At 53.8% G+C, this 15,363-nt stretch overlaps 1 protein-coding gene across 3 annotated transcripts; it reads right to left on the reverse strand.

The window, feature by feature from the left end:
* Positions 1-327: 327 nt before the first annotated feature.
* On the reverse strand, positions 328-14,507 carry Chst1 (carbohydrate sulfotransferase 1). 3 transcript variants are annotated; one of them, XM_048428383.3, is made up of 4 exons: positions 14,390-14,507; positions 3,799-3,927; positions 3,412-3,512; positions 328-2,463 (listed from the first exon to the last, which is right to left on the reverse strand). In XM_048428383.3, exon 4 carries the CDS (start codon positions 2,419-2,421, stop codon positions 1,186-1,188), a length of 1,236 nt encoding a protein of 411 aa, XP_048284340.1. In that variant the 5' UTR covers positions 2,422-2,463; positions 3,412-3,512; positions 3,799-3,927; positions 14,390-14,507; the 3' UTR covers positions 328-1,185. The 3 variants fall into 3 exon arrangements, with proteins under 3 accessions (XP_048284340.1, XP_048284341.1, XP_048284342.1); XM_048428384.3 differs by having other exon boundaries at positions 3,412-3,572; XM_048428385.3 differs by having other exon boundaries at positions 3,799-3,877; positions 14,390-14,505.
* Between the last annotated feature and the right edge of the window lie 856 nt (positions 14,508-15,363).

Here is a 15,363-nt window from a genome sequence, read left to right on the forward strand (position 1 = left end):
TTGGGCATCCTGGTTAGAAGATGCTGCCCATCTCGGTTGACAAGAAGGTAATAAGATTGAAAGTCCCAGGCCAGCATGGAGGGTGGTAAGAGATCTGAAAGGTGGAGTGAAGTGGAAGGGGGGATGGAGGTTCATATGATCATGATAGGTTGTTTGTATGTATGTAATCGTTAAAGAATTTAAAAGGAATACTCTAGTTCTTTAAAAAAAAAATTTAAAGTTCCGAATGACAGGTTTGTCATTTAATTCTCACTTTTCTCCCTCCATCCCATCTCCAAAGACAGGGCTATTCAGAGCCCATTGATTAACACTCATAAGGCCCCCAAATCACACTCAGACAGTACTGCACACTTTTATTTACAGAAAACACAAATAAAGCATTTCAATTTTCATTTAGCAAACTGATCCACATTTTTTGTCTTTTTTCTTTTTGGCACAAAGAAATATCACAGAGAGACCCCAAGATCAATCAGAAACTTCTAAGATTCATTAGCCATTACTGGCCCAGGGGTAGCCACAAGACTCAGACAGACAAGCTCATCACAAACCAGATAGAAAGGAAGTAGTCCCGGTTCACCTCACAGTAAAACCCTGCTCTCCACCAGGCAAAGGTGTGCAGGAGGGGCAGGTGCCCCATGAGAGGGAGTAGGAATCTGGGGCAGGAAGCAGAGATGGGGGAGGGGTGGTCGCTTTTCCTAAACTGGGAGAGCTGGTCCCTTTGTATCCATCCCTTCCATTGAGAAGACAGCTGCAGAAGGTGGAAGTTGTGTTCTGGGGCGCCTCCCCTTGTATGCCTGTGCCTACATGTGACTGTGTGAGTGGGTGCCTGTAAACACCGTCCCCATCCACAGAGAAATTCAACATCCTCTGCCCCAGTGAGTCCCCTCTAAGACATAGTGCAAATTTCAGGGTCAAAGAGGCAGGAGGGAGGAGAGTGGGCAGAGGTGGGAAGGACACACAGACAGGATGGGAAAGGCTGGAGGGAGGAGAGTGGACAGAGGTGGGAAGGACACACAGACAGGGTGAGAAAGGCTGGAGGGAGGGGAGTGGGCAGAGGTGGGAAGGACACAAAGACAGGGTGGGAGAGGGAGGAGGGAGATAAGGCAACAGTTTAAAAAGCCGTCCATAGCAGGTCCACATCAGCAAAACCAGAGCCACCTGCCTCCCACTCCCACCACACTCGGGTCACAAGAATGGTCGGAAATCACGCTCCTCCACTAAGCTGATGGCCGGGTTCTTCAGCTCCTCCTCCGAATTGGCCATTTTGTAGCCCAGCTGGGCCAGCACCTGCTGGCAGGCATTCTGGGCGAAGGCCACAATGTCATAGGAGAGGCGGAAGCGCCACTTCTCAGCCGTGGCCGCAGAGTTGCGCACTGTGCCATACTTGTGCTTGCCCAAAGTGGGGTCGCCCCGTGTATTGTTCTGGATCCAGCGCGCCACGTGACCGTCCAGCGGGATACCCAGGAATTCGTAAATCTCCTCTGTCTTCTTCATGGGGTTTCTGGCCAGGTCCTCATAGCGCACTAGCATGTACTTGCCCTTGAGCCAGGAGGGCCGCATCAGGCCGGTGGACACAGAGCTGGAGAAATCCTCGCACACCGTGGTGAGCTGTGTCACATCCAGGTTGTAGGGTTTCCTTCCCGTGCCGTACCAAAGCCGCCAGAGTCGGTAGGTGTCCCGGAAGGTCTCACTCCGGGAAGCTAAGATGCCACGAGGGTCTCGTACCAGCTGGATGACCTTGAGGTTCAGCCTGGGGTCTTCCACCAGGGCTCGAAGGTCATTCACCTCAGGCACCCGTACAGTCTTGATGGCCACATGGCTGCGCTCACGACAAGCTTCAGCTGCCAAGGTCAAGTTCAGCAGGCCGCACTTGCGCACACAATCCCCCTCTTCCAAAACCAGATCAGGGGACCCTGGAGGGTCACACACTGGACGGGAGCAAAGGACCCTGCTGGCTCCTCGGCGGAACACCCTGTCGGTGGTGTGATTTACCGGAGGTGGCTTGATGTAATTCTCTAGAAAATAGAGATCACAGTCATAAAGGCTCCTCAGCAGGTCCCGGCTGGCCCCAAGCATGACCCTACGATCTGCAGGGCTCTTGCCCTGGGTGAAGCGGGGAATGAGAGTGTTCTGGACGTGATAGAGAGGTTCAAACAGGTAGAAGACATCCATGTGCTGGTTGAAGAGCTGGCCCACAAAGGATGAGCCACTGCGTGTGGTGGCCAGGATGAGGACGTGAGTCTTCCTGGAGAGGTTATAGGAGAAGGTGGGGCCCTCCTCACACAGCCGCTCTGCCAATCCAGTCTCTGTCAGTCCAGGGCAGGTGTGGAAAGACTTGGCAGTGAACGTGCGGATGGCTGTGTATTGGATGGCAATGGAGGCCAGGGCAAGGAGGAGGACAGCCTTCCAGGAACATTGCATGGCTGGGCACCGTCATGGGGCTGCTGCTCCAAGGCACAGGGTCTGTGAACAGAGGACAGCCAAGGGTTAATTGTCTCATACAGTCAAGAGTCTTTATGGGATCCAGGAAAACACCCAGCCCCTGCCCAGTGCTCACGTATCCCTTAGGACCTACAAAGCCTGCACTGGATCGTCATTTCTTGGTGTCTTCTGGGAGCTTCTGAGAGCTAAACAGATAGAGTCCCTGTGCCCCAAGAGCTAAGTAAATTGTGACTGCAGAAGCCTCCTAGAGTGAGCTCTGGTTTCCCTATGCCAACCCACTTACTGTGCCAAAGTTCAGCTCCTCCAACTCCTGCATTTAGGGGGTGTCTCATGCCACACCCTGCCCCTGCCTGTGACTTCTGCCAGCATCTCCTGGATCATGAAGATCATCTTCTACTCACACAGGCTGATACTCACCTCCCAGAACTGCTCCTTCTACCCATCCTCTATCTACCCTTAGAGGAAGGATATACGCCCAATTCCTCCCCCAAGACACAAGTCCCAGAGAGCAAGGACTTATGCCCCATTAATTCTAAGTTGACAGCAAAAGCTAGTAGGGCCAGAAAGTGCCCACATTGGGTCACAACCCTTCTTCCTTGCAAATGAGGGAGCCCAGCTACCTCCAAATGGGTAGCTTCAAGGCACCTTTAGTGTTATAAGTCAACTGGCCTGGAGGAGGGGCAGGTCCCAGAGGTTGCTGGGATGTGTCTCTGTGCAGAACCCAAGGCTTGTTTCTGACTGTGAGGCAGGGATGCTCGCTGCCCAGAGAAACTGCTCCTTCACCCTCTGGTCCACAAGAGAGAGGCTAGCAAGGAGCCATAGGAAGGTAGAAAGGGAAGTGCATGCCATGGGCTCACAACATGGCCCAAGCAATCTTGCAAGGTGGCCCAAGGGATGCTGACTCAGTCACCAGGTCCCAAGAGATGCCAGGGCTGCCCCAGATCCAGGGCCACGGACCTCAACACTTACCAAAAAAGGATTGCTGCCCAGTGGAGTCTCGGCTGCCAGTGTCTCAAATCCAAGCTGTCCAGGAAGTGCAGTGATCTGCACCTCAGGCCTGTGGCCAGCAGCTGCAGGAACAGTGGGCAGGGTGTGCTTGGGCTCCATTCTCCCTCTCTTTACCCCACAGTCTGCTCCCAAGGCACAAAACGTGACTTGCCTGCTCCCCTGCATTGACTCAAGGCTCCAGTTGATCCACTTCCACCCATGAGCCATGAAGGCCCAACTTTCAAGCTACAACCCCTGCCTACCCCCAACAAGCCATGATTCTTCTTCTGGCTAGCATGCATGCCCAAGTGCCTGAGGTGGCAGGCCCAAATGGGCTCTGTATTGGAAATGAATGGAAACAATCCTGACCTTTCAGAATTCAACTGGTCCTGCAATGGAGGCGGGTCACCCAGGCCTTCAGGTGGAGAAGGTAGCTCCAAAGGGACAGCTGGGGACAAGGGTCTTCTTTCAACCATGTGCAGCACGCACAACAGCTACCTGAAAGCCAAAGGCATACTTCACCAAGCCCAAGTAAAACACCAAAGCCAACACAACACGTCTTTAGACGGCACCTACTAAGCACTCACACAGGGCTAAGCTGTTTACCCAAATGAGCAGATTCACTCTATAAGCAGGTATGGGCCCACAGCACAGGCAGCAGTACCTGCTGTGACCCAGGGCTTTAACCCCCATCTGGAAGCTGTATACTTCCTCCCCAAGACACAAGTCTTCAAACATGCACCAGATTCACTGTTCCAGCCCACCCATGAGCCAGCATGCGAGGAACCAGAACACAAGGGGATGAGCTCTGAGACTCGGGGTGCATGTTCTCCTTTGCCATTATGCCTGTTATTGGTTGGCTCGTGGCTGGTAGGTAAACTCCATCTCCCGAGCAAGCAGAGACACCATTTTGGATATTCTGTTCTTCCTTACAAACTGCTCTGGTAGACCATGGGCCAACTCCACTGCTCAGGTGGAGAATTCAAAGATGGCTCACAACTGGGAACCAGCAGGGACCCGAGTCCCTCTGCAACAGTCTGGCCAGCACTCTAATCCCTTCACCATTGGCTCAGTGTCCCAAAGAAGAAGGCAGAGCCTGCTTGCCTGGGGAGAAGCACAGGGCCTGGGGCAGGATAGTAATGAAATAGAGGCTTGAGATCTGGGAATCCCATTTAAAATGTGAAACTCCACTACCATGTGTAGAAATCAGTACTGCATCACCACCGAGGGGCAGTTAATAGGGGAAGAGGCACAGTCCGGATTCTTGGGAACCTCTGAGTATGATCAACGTCATGGTCTGGACCACACTCAACATAGCCCCTGTGGCAGAGGACGCTGCCCCATGGAGGGAAGGCTGAGGATAGTGGGAAGCCCTCGTTACTTTAATCTCAGGTCCCTGCCAGGTGCCCCAAGAGAAACCCAGCACTCTTCCAGCCAGGGAATGCCAGCAACAACAGAGCCCCCTTTCTTCAGCTGTGACTCCACCAAACTCAGTCATGTTTCTTCACAGGCATCTACCAGTAATCTAGACCTGAAGATCTGACCGAAGGCCAGAGAAAGTCAGCACTCCTGAGGGCTCCCTGTCTTCCTGTGTTAGTGCTCCACCCCTGCCCCACCTCAGGGCTGAGATCAGCACCTCACAACCCTTTTAGCAGAAAAAAAGAAGTTGAGGCTCCTCGGGTTACAAAAGCTTTTTCAGGTTCATGCCCCAAACTCATGTTCAAATCCATTTGCTGAATCTGCTCCAGTACCACCTCTATTTCATTCCCTTTTATCTGCATCAAGACAGGTTTCTTTGGCACTAGCACCCCACCCTGCAATTCCTGCTCTAAAGATAAAATACCCACAGATCTCTTCAGAGGATAGCCATGCTTCTTGCCTAGGAGAAGAGGAACAGTTTGAGCTCTTTCCCAAGTTTCCCTTCCCACACCACTTGGAGGAACTCAAAGGCAGGTCTAAGAGTTGAGGTTGTTCTCAGAGATGTGGTCCCCTAAGGTGAGGAGACTCCCCTCAAGGTACAGCATGGGCACTGTGGGCACAGCTGAGGGCCATGTGCCTGTCTTCGAGGAGGGCAAAGACAGAGCATGAGAACAGGAAGGAGGATGCTAGGATCCACTGAGAGTGCTCTGCTCTCCTGCCAGCCTGGCACAGCCAAGCCCAGAGCTAGCCAAGAGTCCTTGGTATGCCAGAGGCATTTGTCCTGGAAACCAGAGGCCCAGGGGCCAGGTCTGGCTGTTCCCAGGCAATTCTTGGCTTCTGCAAGAGATTTCTCAATGCCCTAGTCCTCCAAGACAGACTTGGGGGGTCATACCCCTTCCTGGGTTTCCAGTAGTTTTTGGTATGGCCTCCCTCATTGGTGGGTCAAACCTTAGGCACAAGAATCCAGAATCCCACCTCCTTGTGAGAAGCCTAGTGCCCACCCAGGAGAAGGTTCCGACTGCAGCGTCACAGTCAGGAGTGGAGGATGCTGCACAGAGAAGCTCTGATTTGCAGCTAAGAACTTTAGCCACCATCACACTAGCCTGCCAATCAGAGGGCACACACATCGGCTAAGCACCAGCTGGGTCCGAATTCACTTGTGCAATCTCTAAAGGTGGCCTAACCAGAGCAGGGGCTGTAACTGACATGAAATATTTATTCATACCCAGCATTATGACAAGACCTTGCCTTGCCATTGACAAGTGACCTCTGGCCCCAGCTCCACGGACCCCAGCAAATCTCTCCTAATTTTTGATTCGCTTTTTGCCTTAGGGAAGCACCTCAGAAATAATTACCTGCACCCCTAGAGTCTGCTCTAATAGAGGCAGACCTCTGTAGGACTTTGCCCACCACTCCTTCCCAAACCACTTACCCTACCAGAATTTTCTGCTCTAGACTGCTATGGTGGTATTTCTGCCTCTCTCTAGTGGCCAGAACTGGTAGTGCAGCCTCTTAGCTTTGTTGTGTTCGGAATAGAGGCCTAATGGGAAGGCCAAAGGTCCTGTGGTGGGTGGGAGGTGTGGTGTTGCAGATTGCAGGAAACTGTGATGATGGCACCTCCATCCAAGTTCTGACTTCCGATCCACAAAGAGGCAAGCAGCAACAGGCAGTCTGGCTCTACTCCTGACCTCCCCACTGCCTGCCCCACAGGGCCCAGGCTAGAGAAGCAGTGTTGAACAGAACGCCACCAGCAGAAATGCCCTACATCTTCTGCCTGTCCCTAGATTAGTGACACTGGCTCACACCTCTTTATACCTACAGTTTCTTCAGATCTCTTTCTTCAGATCTTCGACTCTCTACCGTAAGGACCCACCCCATATTCAGGGTCACTGAGGCATGTTCACATGGGACAGAGTGCATACCCCGGGGACAGTGGGAAAACTCAAGTCACTCTCCAGGAGAAAGCAGTGTTCAGTGCCTGCCCTCCCCCAGCAGCCACCAGCTCAGTCTCCCCATCCCGTCTCATTCTCCTCCCAGGGGAGGAGCTAAGAGGCTGTGGAGGGATGGGCACTGCTTACAGTGAGCTTTGAGTTTATTATGTTTGGGAATAGTTGTGGGGAGTGACCTCATCCCCAGGGAAGAGCTGGAGAGGTGTCTGAAGACAAGGTTGGGTACTGAAAACCATCCCTGACACATCCCCCATCTTAGCGCTCCCTTCTTTACCCTGGTAACACCACCAATCAGCCTTCTCCTCCCCAACTTTCAACACACCTGGTCAAGGTTCCATTGCCCAACAGACAAGCACTACCTCGGGCAGGTAGACCTGAGGGACAATGTTGGCTGGAGGCTGCTGAGGCCACACAGGACTTGCAATAAGCAGGACCTTAGAGAGACCGAAGCCTGCAGGGAGTGGTTGAGGCTATTCTTGGACAAGTGACTTCTTTCCCCAAAATGTTTTACTGACAGCCTGGGGAGCAGGGCGCAGAGAGTAAGAGAAATGAGTCTGAGCGTCGGCCACCTGAACAAAGCCTCGGCACAGGGACTTGCGACTCCGAGGGCAGGGCACTTGGACAGGGAGGAGCTTAGCTGGAAGACAACTTCAGGAAACTGCATGTCTAAATCAACTGTCAGCTCTGACCCACCATAGATGTTTGTTTGGTTAAGGTTTAAAAGGAAAACAGCCAGGGGATTTCTTTTCTCCCAAGGAAAATGAGGTGATGAAAACAGGACAAAGAGAAAAGAAGAGCCGGGAAGTCTGAAGACGGCTCCGGCTCGGCTCCAAATGCCAAGTAACTTGTGGGTTTATGGGGTAGAGCTTCCTGGTAGCCAATGAGAAAAGGAAAATAACTCAGTTCCATGCTTTACAGGATCCATAAGATAAAAATTAAAATACATGATTACAAGATATCTGGTGAATACAGGTTGGGGTCATGAGATCTCTCAAGAGGTCTCCGAAGTCACACCCCACCAAAAAAAAACCAACAAAACCCAACAAGTTCCCTAGGGCTGTGTGCTGGAGCATCCTTCAGAATTAGCAGTATGCAGACACAGAGAGACCTTGCAGGGGTGATGACCAGCCCGTGGAACAATGGAAACAAAGTGCTCCTCTTTAGTGCCACGCCTGTCTCCACTTTAACCTCAGTAAGGTCTGTAGGTCTTTCCTGCAGGATGTGCATGACAGAGCAAGGTGTTTTGTATCCACCCTCTGGAGTCCTTCAGCCAAACCAGACACTCTTTTGAGCATCCTCAGCAAGAACAAGTCTTACTGTCAGGGTTCTCAAGGTCGACCAGCTGTACAAAGGGTTACTAGTCCTTTTTCATTTCGCCATAGGCACACTACGATCTCCAGGCAGGTCGTTCTAGTATCCATGAGCGCAGGTGCTGAGGACACAGGACACCCCTGGCCATCTCAAGCTTCTTCATAAAGTTGTCATCAGCCCTGAAGGAAAGACCTGCATGGGGAGGTTGGGTGGGAACCTCCTTCCAGCTGTTTGGCGGCTCAGAACCTTTGAATCAAATGTTCAACCCCTGCTGCCCTCTATTGCTCTGAGGTGTGAAATGAGAGAAACAGAGCAATCACAGACAGAAGCAGGAAGCAGGATAGGAACAGCTCAACATAGTGGGATACAGACAAGACTCATGAAGGGGTGTCCTCGGGTGTGAGTTCAGGGGCTAGCCTGGACCACCACAATCCTGGCTTGGAAATGTCCACCGGTGTGGTGAGTACCACCTGTAGGGACCTCAGCTTTAGGGAAAGGAGGTTACTTCTGTTCTATGTTTGGTGGCCTGGGAGCTAAGTCCTCCCTGACGGGGTGAGTGATTGCCCTCCTGTGCTTACACAAGGGCCTAGTGTACAGGAACCCGAGAAGAAAGATGAGTCAGAAAACTGGTCCCTGTCTCAGCCAGGCCAGCCTGTGAGAGGCGGAACTACTGCCCCAGCACTAGACGGAAAGGCCCCGGTTTCCTGTCCCCCCTCAGCACAGCCACGCCAGCTGGAATAGTACTAAGGCCCCACCCACTGGGCTTCAGTCATCCTCCCAACTTCAAGGATGAGGAAACATCAACAGAAGCCTGGGCACCACAGCTGCTGCCCTGCCGGCAGCCGACAGAGTGACCTCCTGTTTCTACATCCTCGGATCCCTGTCTCTGGGCACCTGCATGAGGCCCGCCTGCCCTGTGCGCACAAGAGCTAGAGACTGAGAGTGAGAGGGGGCAGGGCACCAAGGTTCACCTAAACCATGAGGTTGAGGAGGGATGGAGCCAACCCAAAGAGATGACTATGGACCTGGATCCTACAAAGGGTTGATCCCGCAAAAATAGCTAGTTGACAGCAGGGCCAGGATGCCCATTCAACTGCAATGACCCAAGCCCTGATTGCAAGCACAGAGCTTAGGCCCCAGGCCATATAAGAACACCAGTCAGCATTAGGACACAAGGAGCAGATGCAGGGGAGTGCCAGAACCAAGGGGGCCACCCCAGATAAGCTCCTGACAATCGTGACCTCACCATCCCCCCCCCTCTGGTGGTGTCCCTGCTGTTCTTCCTGAGGGCCCCCTGCCGTGTGAATGGATCTAGCTATTTCACCCTTTCATGTTGAATGACAAGAACAAAAATGATAGCAACTGGATGTGGCTGTTACCGTCTGCACCCCACCTCAGGACTCTGGGGGAGCTATAACCTACAAGCTACAACCCAGGAATGTCACAATCCTCTGCAGCCAGAAAACATCAGAGCATGAATTTATGACTGAAATTGCCTGAACTAGATAAAGGCCATAGGCTCAAGGCTCAGAGAGGCAGCCTTTCTCTCTTCACCTAGACTGTGCCACCCAATCTGGTACCAAGCACATGCCTGTGTGTCTCCATCATTTCTCTCAAGTAACAAGCAGAATGATAATCTCTGGGTGCTATAGACAAAGGCCTCTAGAATAAAGGGTCATGTAGGTATTCCCCAAAGTTCAGAAGCATGGTGTGGCTGCCACACATTACCCCAAGGGACCTCCTACAAGCTCAGGGAAAAGACACGGCTGTGTCCACTTCACATGTAAGACTCAGAAAGGTTAGATAATGGGCCAGAGAGATGTCTCATCAAATAAAGGTGACTGCCACCAAGCCTGCTGATCAGTTTGATTCCCAGGACCCACGTAGTAAAAGGAGAACCGCCCACAAATTATCCTCGGACCGCTTCACAGACGTGGTGGCATGCACACATCCACATACGTACACACACAAGAAAACTTCTTAAAGAAAGCACATTTAGGTGGCTGGATCACACAAGTCAGATGTGGCAGTGTGGTGTGGAAGGCCCTACTCTCTGAACTTGGCTATAAGCTTTCCACAGGCCATGCCACAGAGTGAAAGCCAGACCCACAACCTCAGGCAGCCTGACCCTTTCTGAGCCTGGCACATAGAAGGGGAAGAGCACACCCAATTCACAGGACTCAAACAAATCAAGTACAGTGAGTCCTCAGCACAGGGATGGGTCTGCAGCCATCACTCAATTAGTGCTGTCTTCAGAATGTCAGCAACACAGAGCCATCTGTCATTTCCTCTAGCCTGCAGAATCCTTGAAGGATAGCTCCAGGAATCCCCGCCGTCAGTGTGGAGTTTGGGGCACCTTCCTACTCAAACGTCCCAACAGACTCTCTGGCATCCCAGAGACTCCAGAGAAGAGTGAAGGCGACCATGCTACCGGCAGTCCCCAGCTCCAATCAAGGAACAAACACAAAGCAAGAATCTCTAAACATTTAGAAATCGCGGGAACCCTGTGCCCCTACACAGCACCACAGGGATTTATAAAGAACAAATCATGCCTGACAAACTTGATAGCTTTCCTGATAGAATTACAAGACTGGTGGATGAAGGAAACGCGGGCAGGGTAATATATCTTGATTTTTAGCAAAGCATTTGATACAGCGCCTCGAGTAATCTTACAAAATTAATTCAAACACACTTGGGCCTCAGCTCTTGTCATGGAGCCTAAAGGCAGGAGGGGGCATGTCCCAGGAGTCCTGAGTGGAGGAGGCAAGGCCAAGGGCAAGGCCTGGAAGGCAAAGAGTCTAGGAGTGGGGGCAGGGCTGCCTGGCCTGTGCCAGGCCACATCTTATCTAACATCTTCATTAATGATCCTGAGAGAGGGAGCAAACAGTCCGTTAATGAAATTTGCAGAGGATATTAAATTGTAAGGTGTTGTGAACACCAATGAGGACAGCAAAGTGGTCCAGAGAGACCCAAGGCAAGACTCAGATAGTTGGCAGAGATGGGGTGGGGGTGGGGGGAGAAGGCGGTTGCCAAGCTTCTTGAAGAGCTAAAGCGAAGGAGCAGAACGGTCCCCCAGGCTGCTGTGCAGCTGGGAGAGGTCACAGCTTGGGTTCTGGCCTGACCGAGCAGACAAACCCCAGGAATCTTATTTTTGGCATCTGTAGAATAGAAGAGCCAGCAGCTAACTCCCTTGCAGCTGAGATAGCTGGTAGGAGTGGGCGGAGGGAGTTCGGGGAGACAGATTTCCACCTTATAAGAGAGGGCCCTGCAAGCCATGGGTATGCTACAATGAGAAAGGGTCTGGGGAGGAAATTCTGCTGTGTGTCACTGGCAGGCTGAATTTTCCTAGGCCATGCTCCCCAATACTGCTGGTGCTGGAACTGTTAGAATAAACCTCTCCCAGCCCTACCAGCTCCAACCTAAGGACTGTGCTCCTAAGTCCTGATTGTCATAACCTCATGGACCAGCTGCTCCAGGATCGGGGATGGGGATTGAGCCCTTTTCTCTGCCATAAGGTCCCTTTCTACCTATACCTCCTTTGTCCTAGCCCCAAGGGACTCAGCAAGCAACCCTTTCCTAGGATGCTGAAGCAAAGCCATCTAGCCTTGGACGGTTTCTTCTCACAGGTTTCTGGCCAGGTAGAGTCTCAAAAAGAGCCAGGCTATAGAGTACCAGGCTGAAAAAGCCTAAATAAATCTCTATTAGAATAAATGAATGGCTGACCCCCAGGAGGGGTGCCAGGGCTCTTCTCAAGCAGGTCATCCCAGAGAGGTGTCAGAGCACTGACTGGGACACAGGGGAAGGAGCCAGGGAGCCCTTCACATTAGATAAGTAACCACCACACTCTCCCCACACACTGTGGTGCTGTTGAGTGTTCCCAGTTGAGGAACCTGACCTTCAGGAGCCTATTAGGCAGGTGTTGCTACAGCCCTCGGTTTGCAGAGAAAGAAACTGAGGCATTGAGTCACCAGAAGCTTGGAAGCTGAACCGGGAGATCATGGAAGTGGTCTCCAAGGGAGAATCTTATCAGGTGGAGAGAGGCAGCCTGTCCTCTGGGGAGGCCAGGGCCTTGTTTACCCATCTATCTTCCCCAGCAAAGAGAGTTGGTCCAGCTGTACCACACTTGTGGAGCCTGATTTTACTATATGTTTCCCTTCCTTCCCCCAATGCCTCGCTACACCGAGTCCTCTGAACAAGTCTGTTTCCATGGAAACCATACAGTGACTCAGGGCTTCGGGACCTTCTCAGAACCAGATTATGACTATCAAATGCTCCCTCCTCACAACACCTTCAGACTCCCAATGTGCAAGGATGGGGCACAGCAGATGGGCAAGAGGAACCTGGGGGGCACAAGCCAGACCTCACTGAGAACCTGACGTCCAAGGCTACGGCACACTCAGTGGAACAAAGGTAGATCCCTCCTTCAGGGCAGCCTAGCTTACTCCTATATTAGCACCCTCAACACAACCCTTCCTATGGAGCTAAGGCCCTTGGGAGAGGGCACAGAGATCTACATCCTCCTCTGAGCAGAACTGACATGGGGGCCAGGGTAGAGGGAAGCAAGGTAATGTAGGGTGCTCAAATGCAAAGAGTCCAAAGCTCCACAAGTACTCAGCAAAGAGGATGTGGAGTCTGGGTGGGGGAGGGGAGGGGTCTGCATGGTGCTGGGGAAGGGGAAGGGAGATGTGACCTCGAAGCCCCAGCAGTACTGGGTGGACAATCAGCAGTGGCCTCTCACTTGCACAGCCCACAGACACTGTGGTCTGAGCTGGTCTGGAGCCACTCACCCACCAAGACAAGGGACAACAACAGCAAGCAATGAAAGTTTAAGCGGCCAGGCTCCTGCAGGGGTCCAAGACCCAAGGGCATATCCACCCCCTCCTCTCTCCCGCAGCTCCCTAAAACCCCAAGAGGGCAGGGAATAGAATAGATTGGAAGCTTGATCTCTCCCTGGTGAATCCAGCGTGTGAGTCATGACGGCAGAAACACTTTGAAAAAGAAACAGGGTCATCATGATGCCTAGAAGTGTGGCAGCTACTGGGGACTGGAGCCTGGGAACTGCCTGCCAGCTTAGGTGTCTTTGTGAGACAGCCCAGCCCCACCTAAGGGACTGAGGAACCAGGGAAACCAGTCTAGCTCCCTGGTCTATGAGCTCCCTGTCTACTTGCCCCTTACACCTACTGATATCTTTGGCTTTCCAAAGCTGGGCTTTCCTGCCCAGCCAGGATACCTGCCTCCTGCCGCCATCCTCAGTCCCTACTGTTCCTAAGTTTCACAAGATACTGGGCTGAATTCCTGTCCCTGAGAGGACATGCACCTTCCCTGTCCCAGCCTCAACCTCTCAGGCATCAGCTATAACATCCCTGGCACCTGGATGCCTGGATCCCTTGGTGCCCAGGAGCCTCTTGTTTAAACAGTTGTTAAGTCCATCAGGAAGTCAGAACTAAGATTGTAATCCTGAAAAAGGGCAGGCCTGGAGTAAGGGGAGGTGACATAGTGAGGCCCCTGAAATCAGGCCAAGGTGCCCCCCTAGCAGGACCATGAGATCTTACCTTCCTCAGATAGCTTAGCCTTTTAACCCATGGGTCCCAGATAGGGTCACAGTTGGATGTTACTGTAAAGTCAAACAGTGTGTCCCTCCTCTCTGGAGCCTGAGAGGAACTGACCAAACACACACACACACACACACACACACACACACACACACACACACACACACACACTCGGTTCTACTCAGAGAGGAGCTAGGGCTACTTATGCGGCGGCGGGGAGGAGGGGGGTAGGGGATTCTGCACCGTCAGGCAGACCTAGCCTCCTAAAGGCCCATACCATCACAGCATAGTGAGAGCGGATGCAAGACCGAGGCTAGAAGAAAGAAGCCTCAGGGTGTAAACCTGGTTTGGAAAGTTAGAGAGGGCACCCGAACCTCAGGGTTTCTGGCAGCCTTGACAGCCCAGAGTCGGGTTATGAGATGATGAACCCGGAGCAGACGCCCGAGAGCGTTCCGCAAGAGAAAGGGAGCCCCGGGCTTATCCCAAGTTTGCTGCCCTCGCCAGATGGGGGCAAGAAGGGGCTGGGGCGATCGCTGCGCTCCGGGGCTACCAGTCCAGCCATGCTCTCTCAGCATCTATCACTCTGCGGCCCCACACCACCGCCTCCGCGCACCGCTCAGAGACACCGGCCCCGAGCTAGGGGCGTCTCCCGCCGCGCCCGCGCCCCTCCCGGCTGCTGCGGCGCAGTCCACTCCTGCCTGCCCCGGGGACCGCGGGACCCGGTCGTACCTGGTGGCGGGCACGCTGGGAGCCCCTGCAGCGCCCAGCGCAGGCTCCATCCTTGGTCTAGAGTCAGGCTCATTGAGAGCCCGCGGGTGGCGGCGGCGGCGGCGGCGGCATCCTCCTCCTCCTCCTCCTCCTCCTCCTCCTCCTCCTCCTCCTCCTCCTCCTCCTCCTCCTCCCGCGCCCTGCTCCTCGGCCCCCCTCCTCCCGAGCCTCTTCCTCCGCCTCCGCGCGTCCCCTCACGGGCCCCTCTCCATGGTCCGGGGCGGGGGTGGGGGCTCTAGCCTGGGGTGGCTGGTGCAGCACAGTGTCTTCTCCCGGGCGGAGAAAGAGCGATCTCTGGCCAGAGGGGCGCAGGATCAGGAACCCGGACCCTGAACACTGCAGCCCCAGGCTCCAGCGGAGAGTAGCAGCCCGGAGGCCGGAGCCTCGCAAAGCACCCTCCTCGCGTCCCCGAGCCTAAATCGCCGGCCGCAGCTTCAACCCAGAGCTAGCGGGCGGTAGGCGCTGCGGTCCCGGCTCCACCCCCAGCGCCGCCCGCCCCCCCCCCTCCGCCCGACCCCGTCAGCGCGCGCCCTCCCGCCCCCAGCGCAGCCCAGGCCTCCAGCGCTGGGACACCCCCTGTAGCAGGGCTCCGGGACCAACCCACCGGCGGGCCGGCAGCCACGCCCACCCCGAGTTAAGGATGTCAAGCGGCAGGAGCACCGGTACCTCTTCGCCTGCCCTCTCTCCTGCGCCCCCACGAGGGAAAGCACATGCTCTATTTATGCGGCCAAAATCTCTGTATCTCCAAATCTGTCTACAGCCCCATCCTAACCCTGTGTCCCAATTGTTATCCTTTCTTCCGCCAGTGCAACCAGAGCAGACTCTAGAACCCAAAACTGGAGTCCATATTCCAGCACATACCCCTGCCCGCCTTGGTCGTGCTTCTGCCGCCCCCAAGTAGAAAAATGCTTCACTTGCCCCAGCGCCTGTCTTCC

This window comes from Myodes glareolus, chromosome 10 (genome assembly GCF_982192425.1).
Source record: "Myodes glareolus chromosome 10, mMyoGla1.1, whole genome shotgun sequence".
Classification (NCBI taxonomy): Eukaryota; Metazoa; Chordata; class Mammalia; order Rodentia; family Cricetidae; genus Myodes; species Myodes glareolus.

Excerpts from the sequence above, each read along its gene's own strand:
- Chst1 (XM_048428383.3), bottom strand. The coding sequence starts at position 2,421 with ATGCAATGTTCCTGGAAGGCTGTCCTCCTCCTTGCCCTGGCCTCCATT.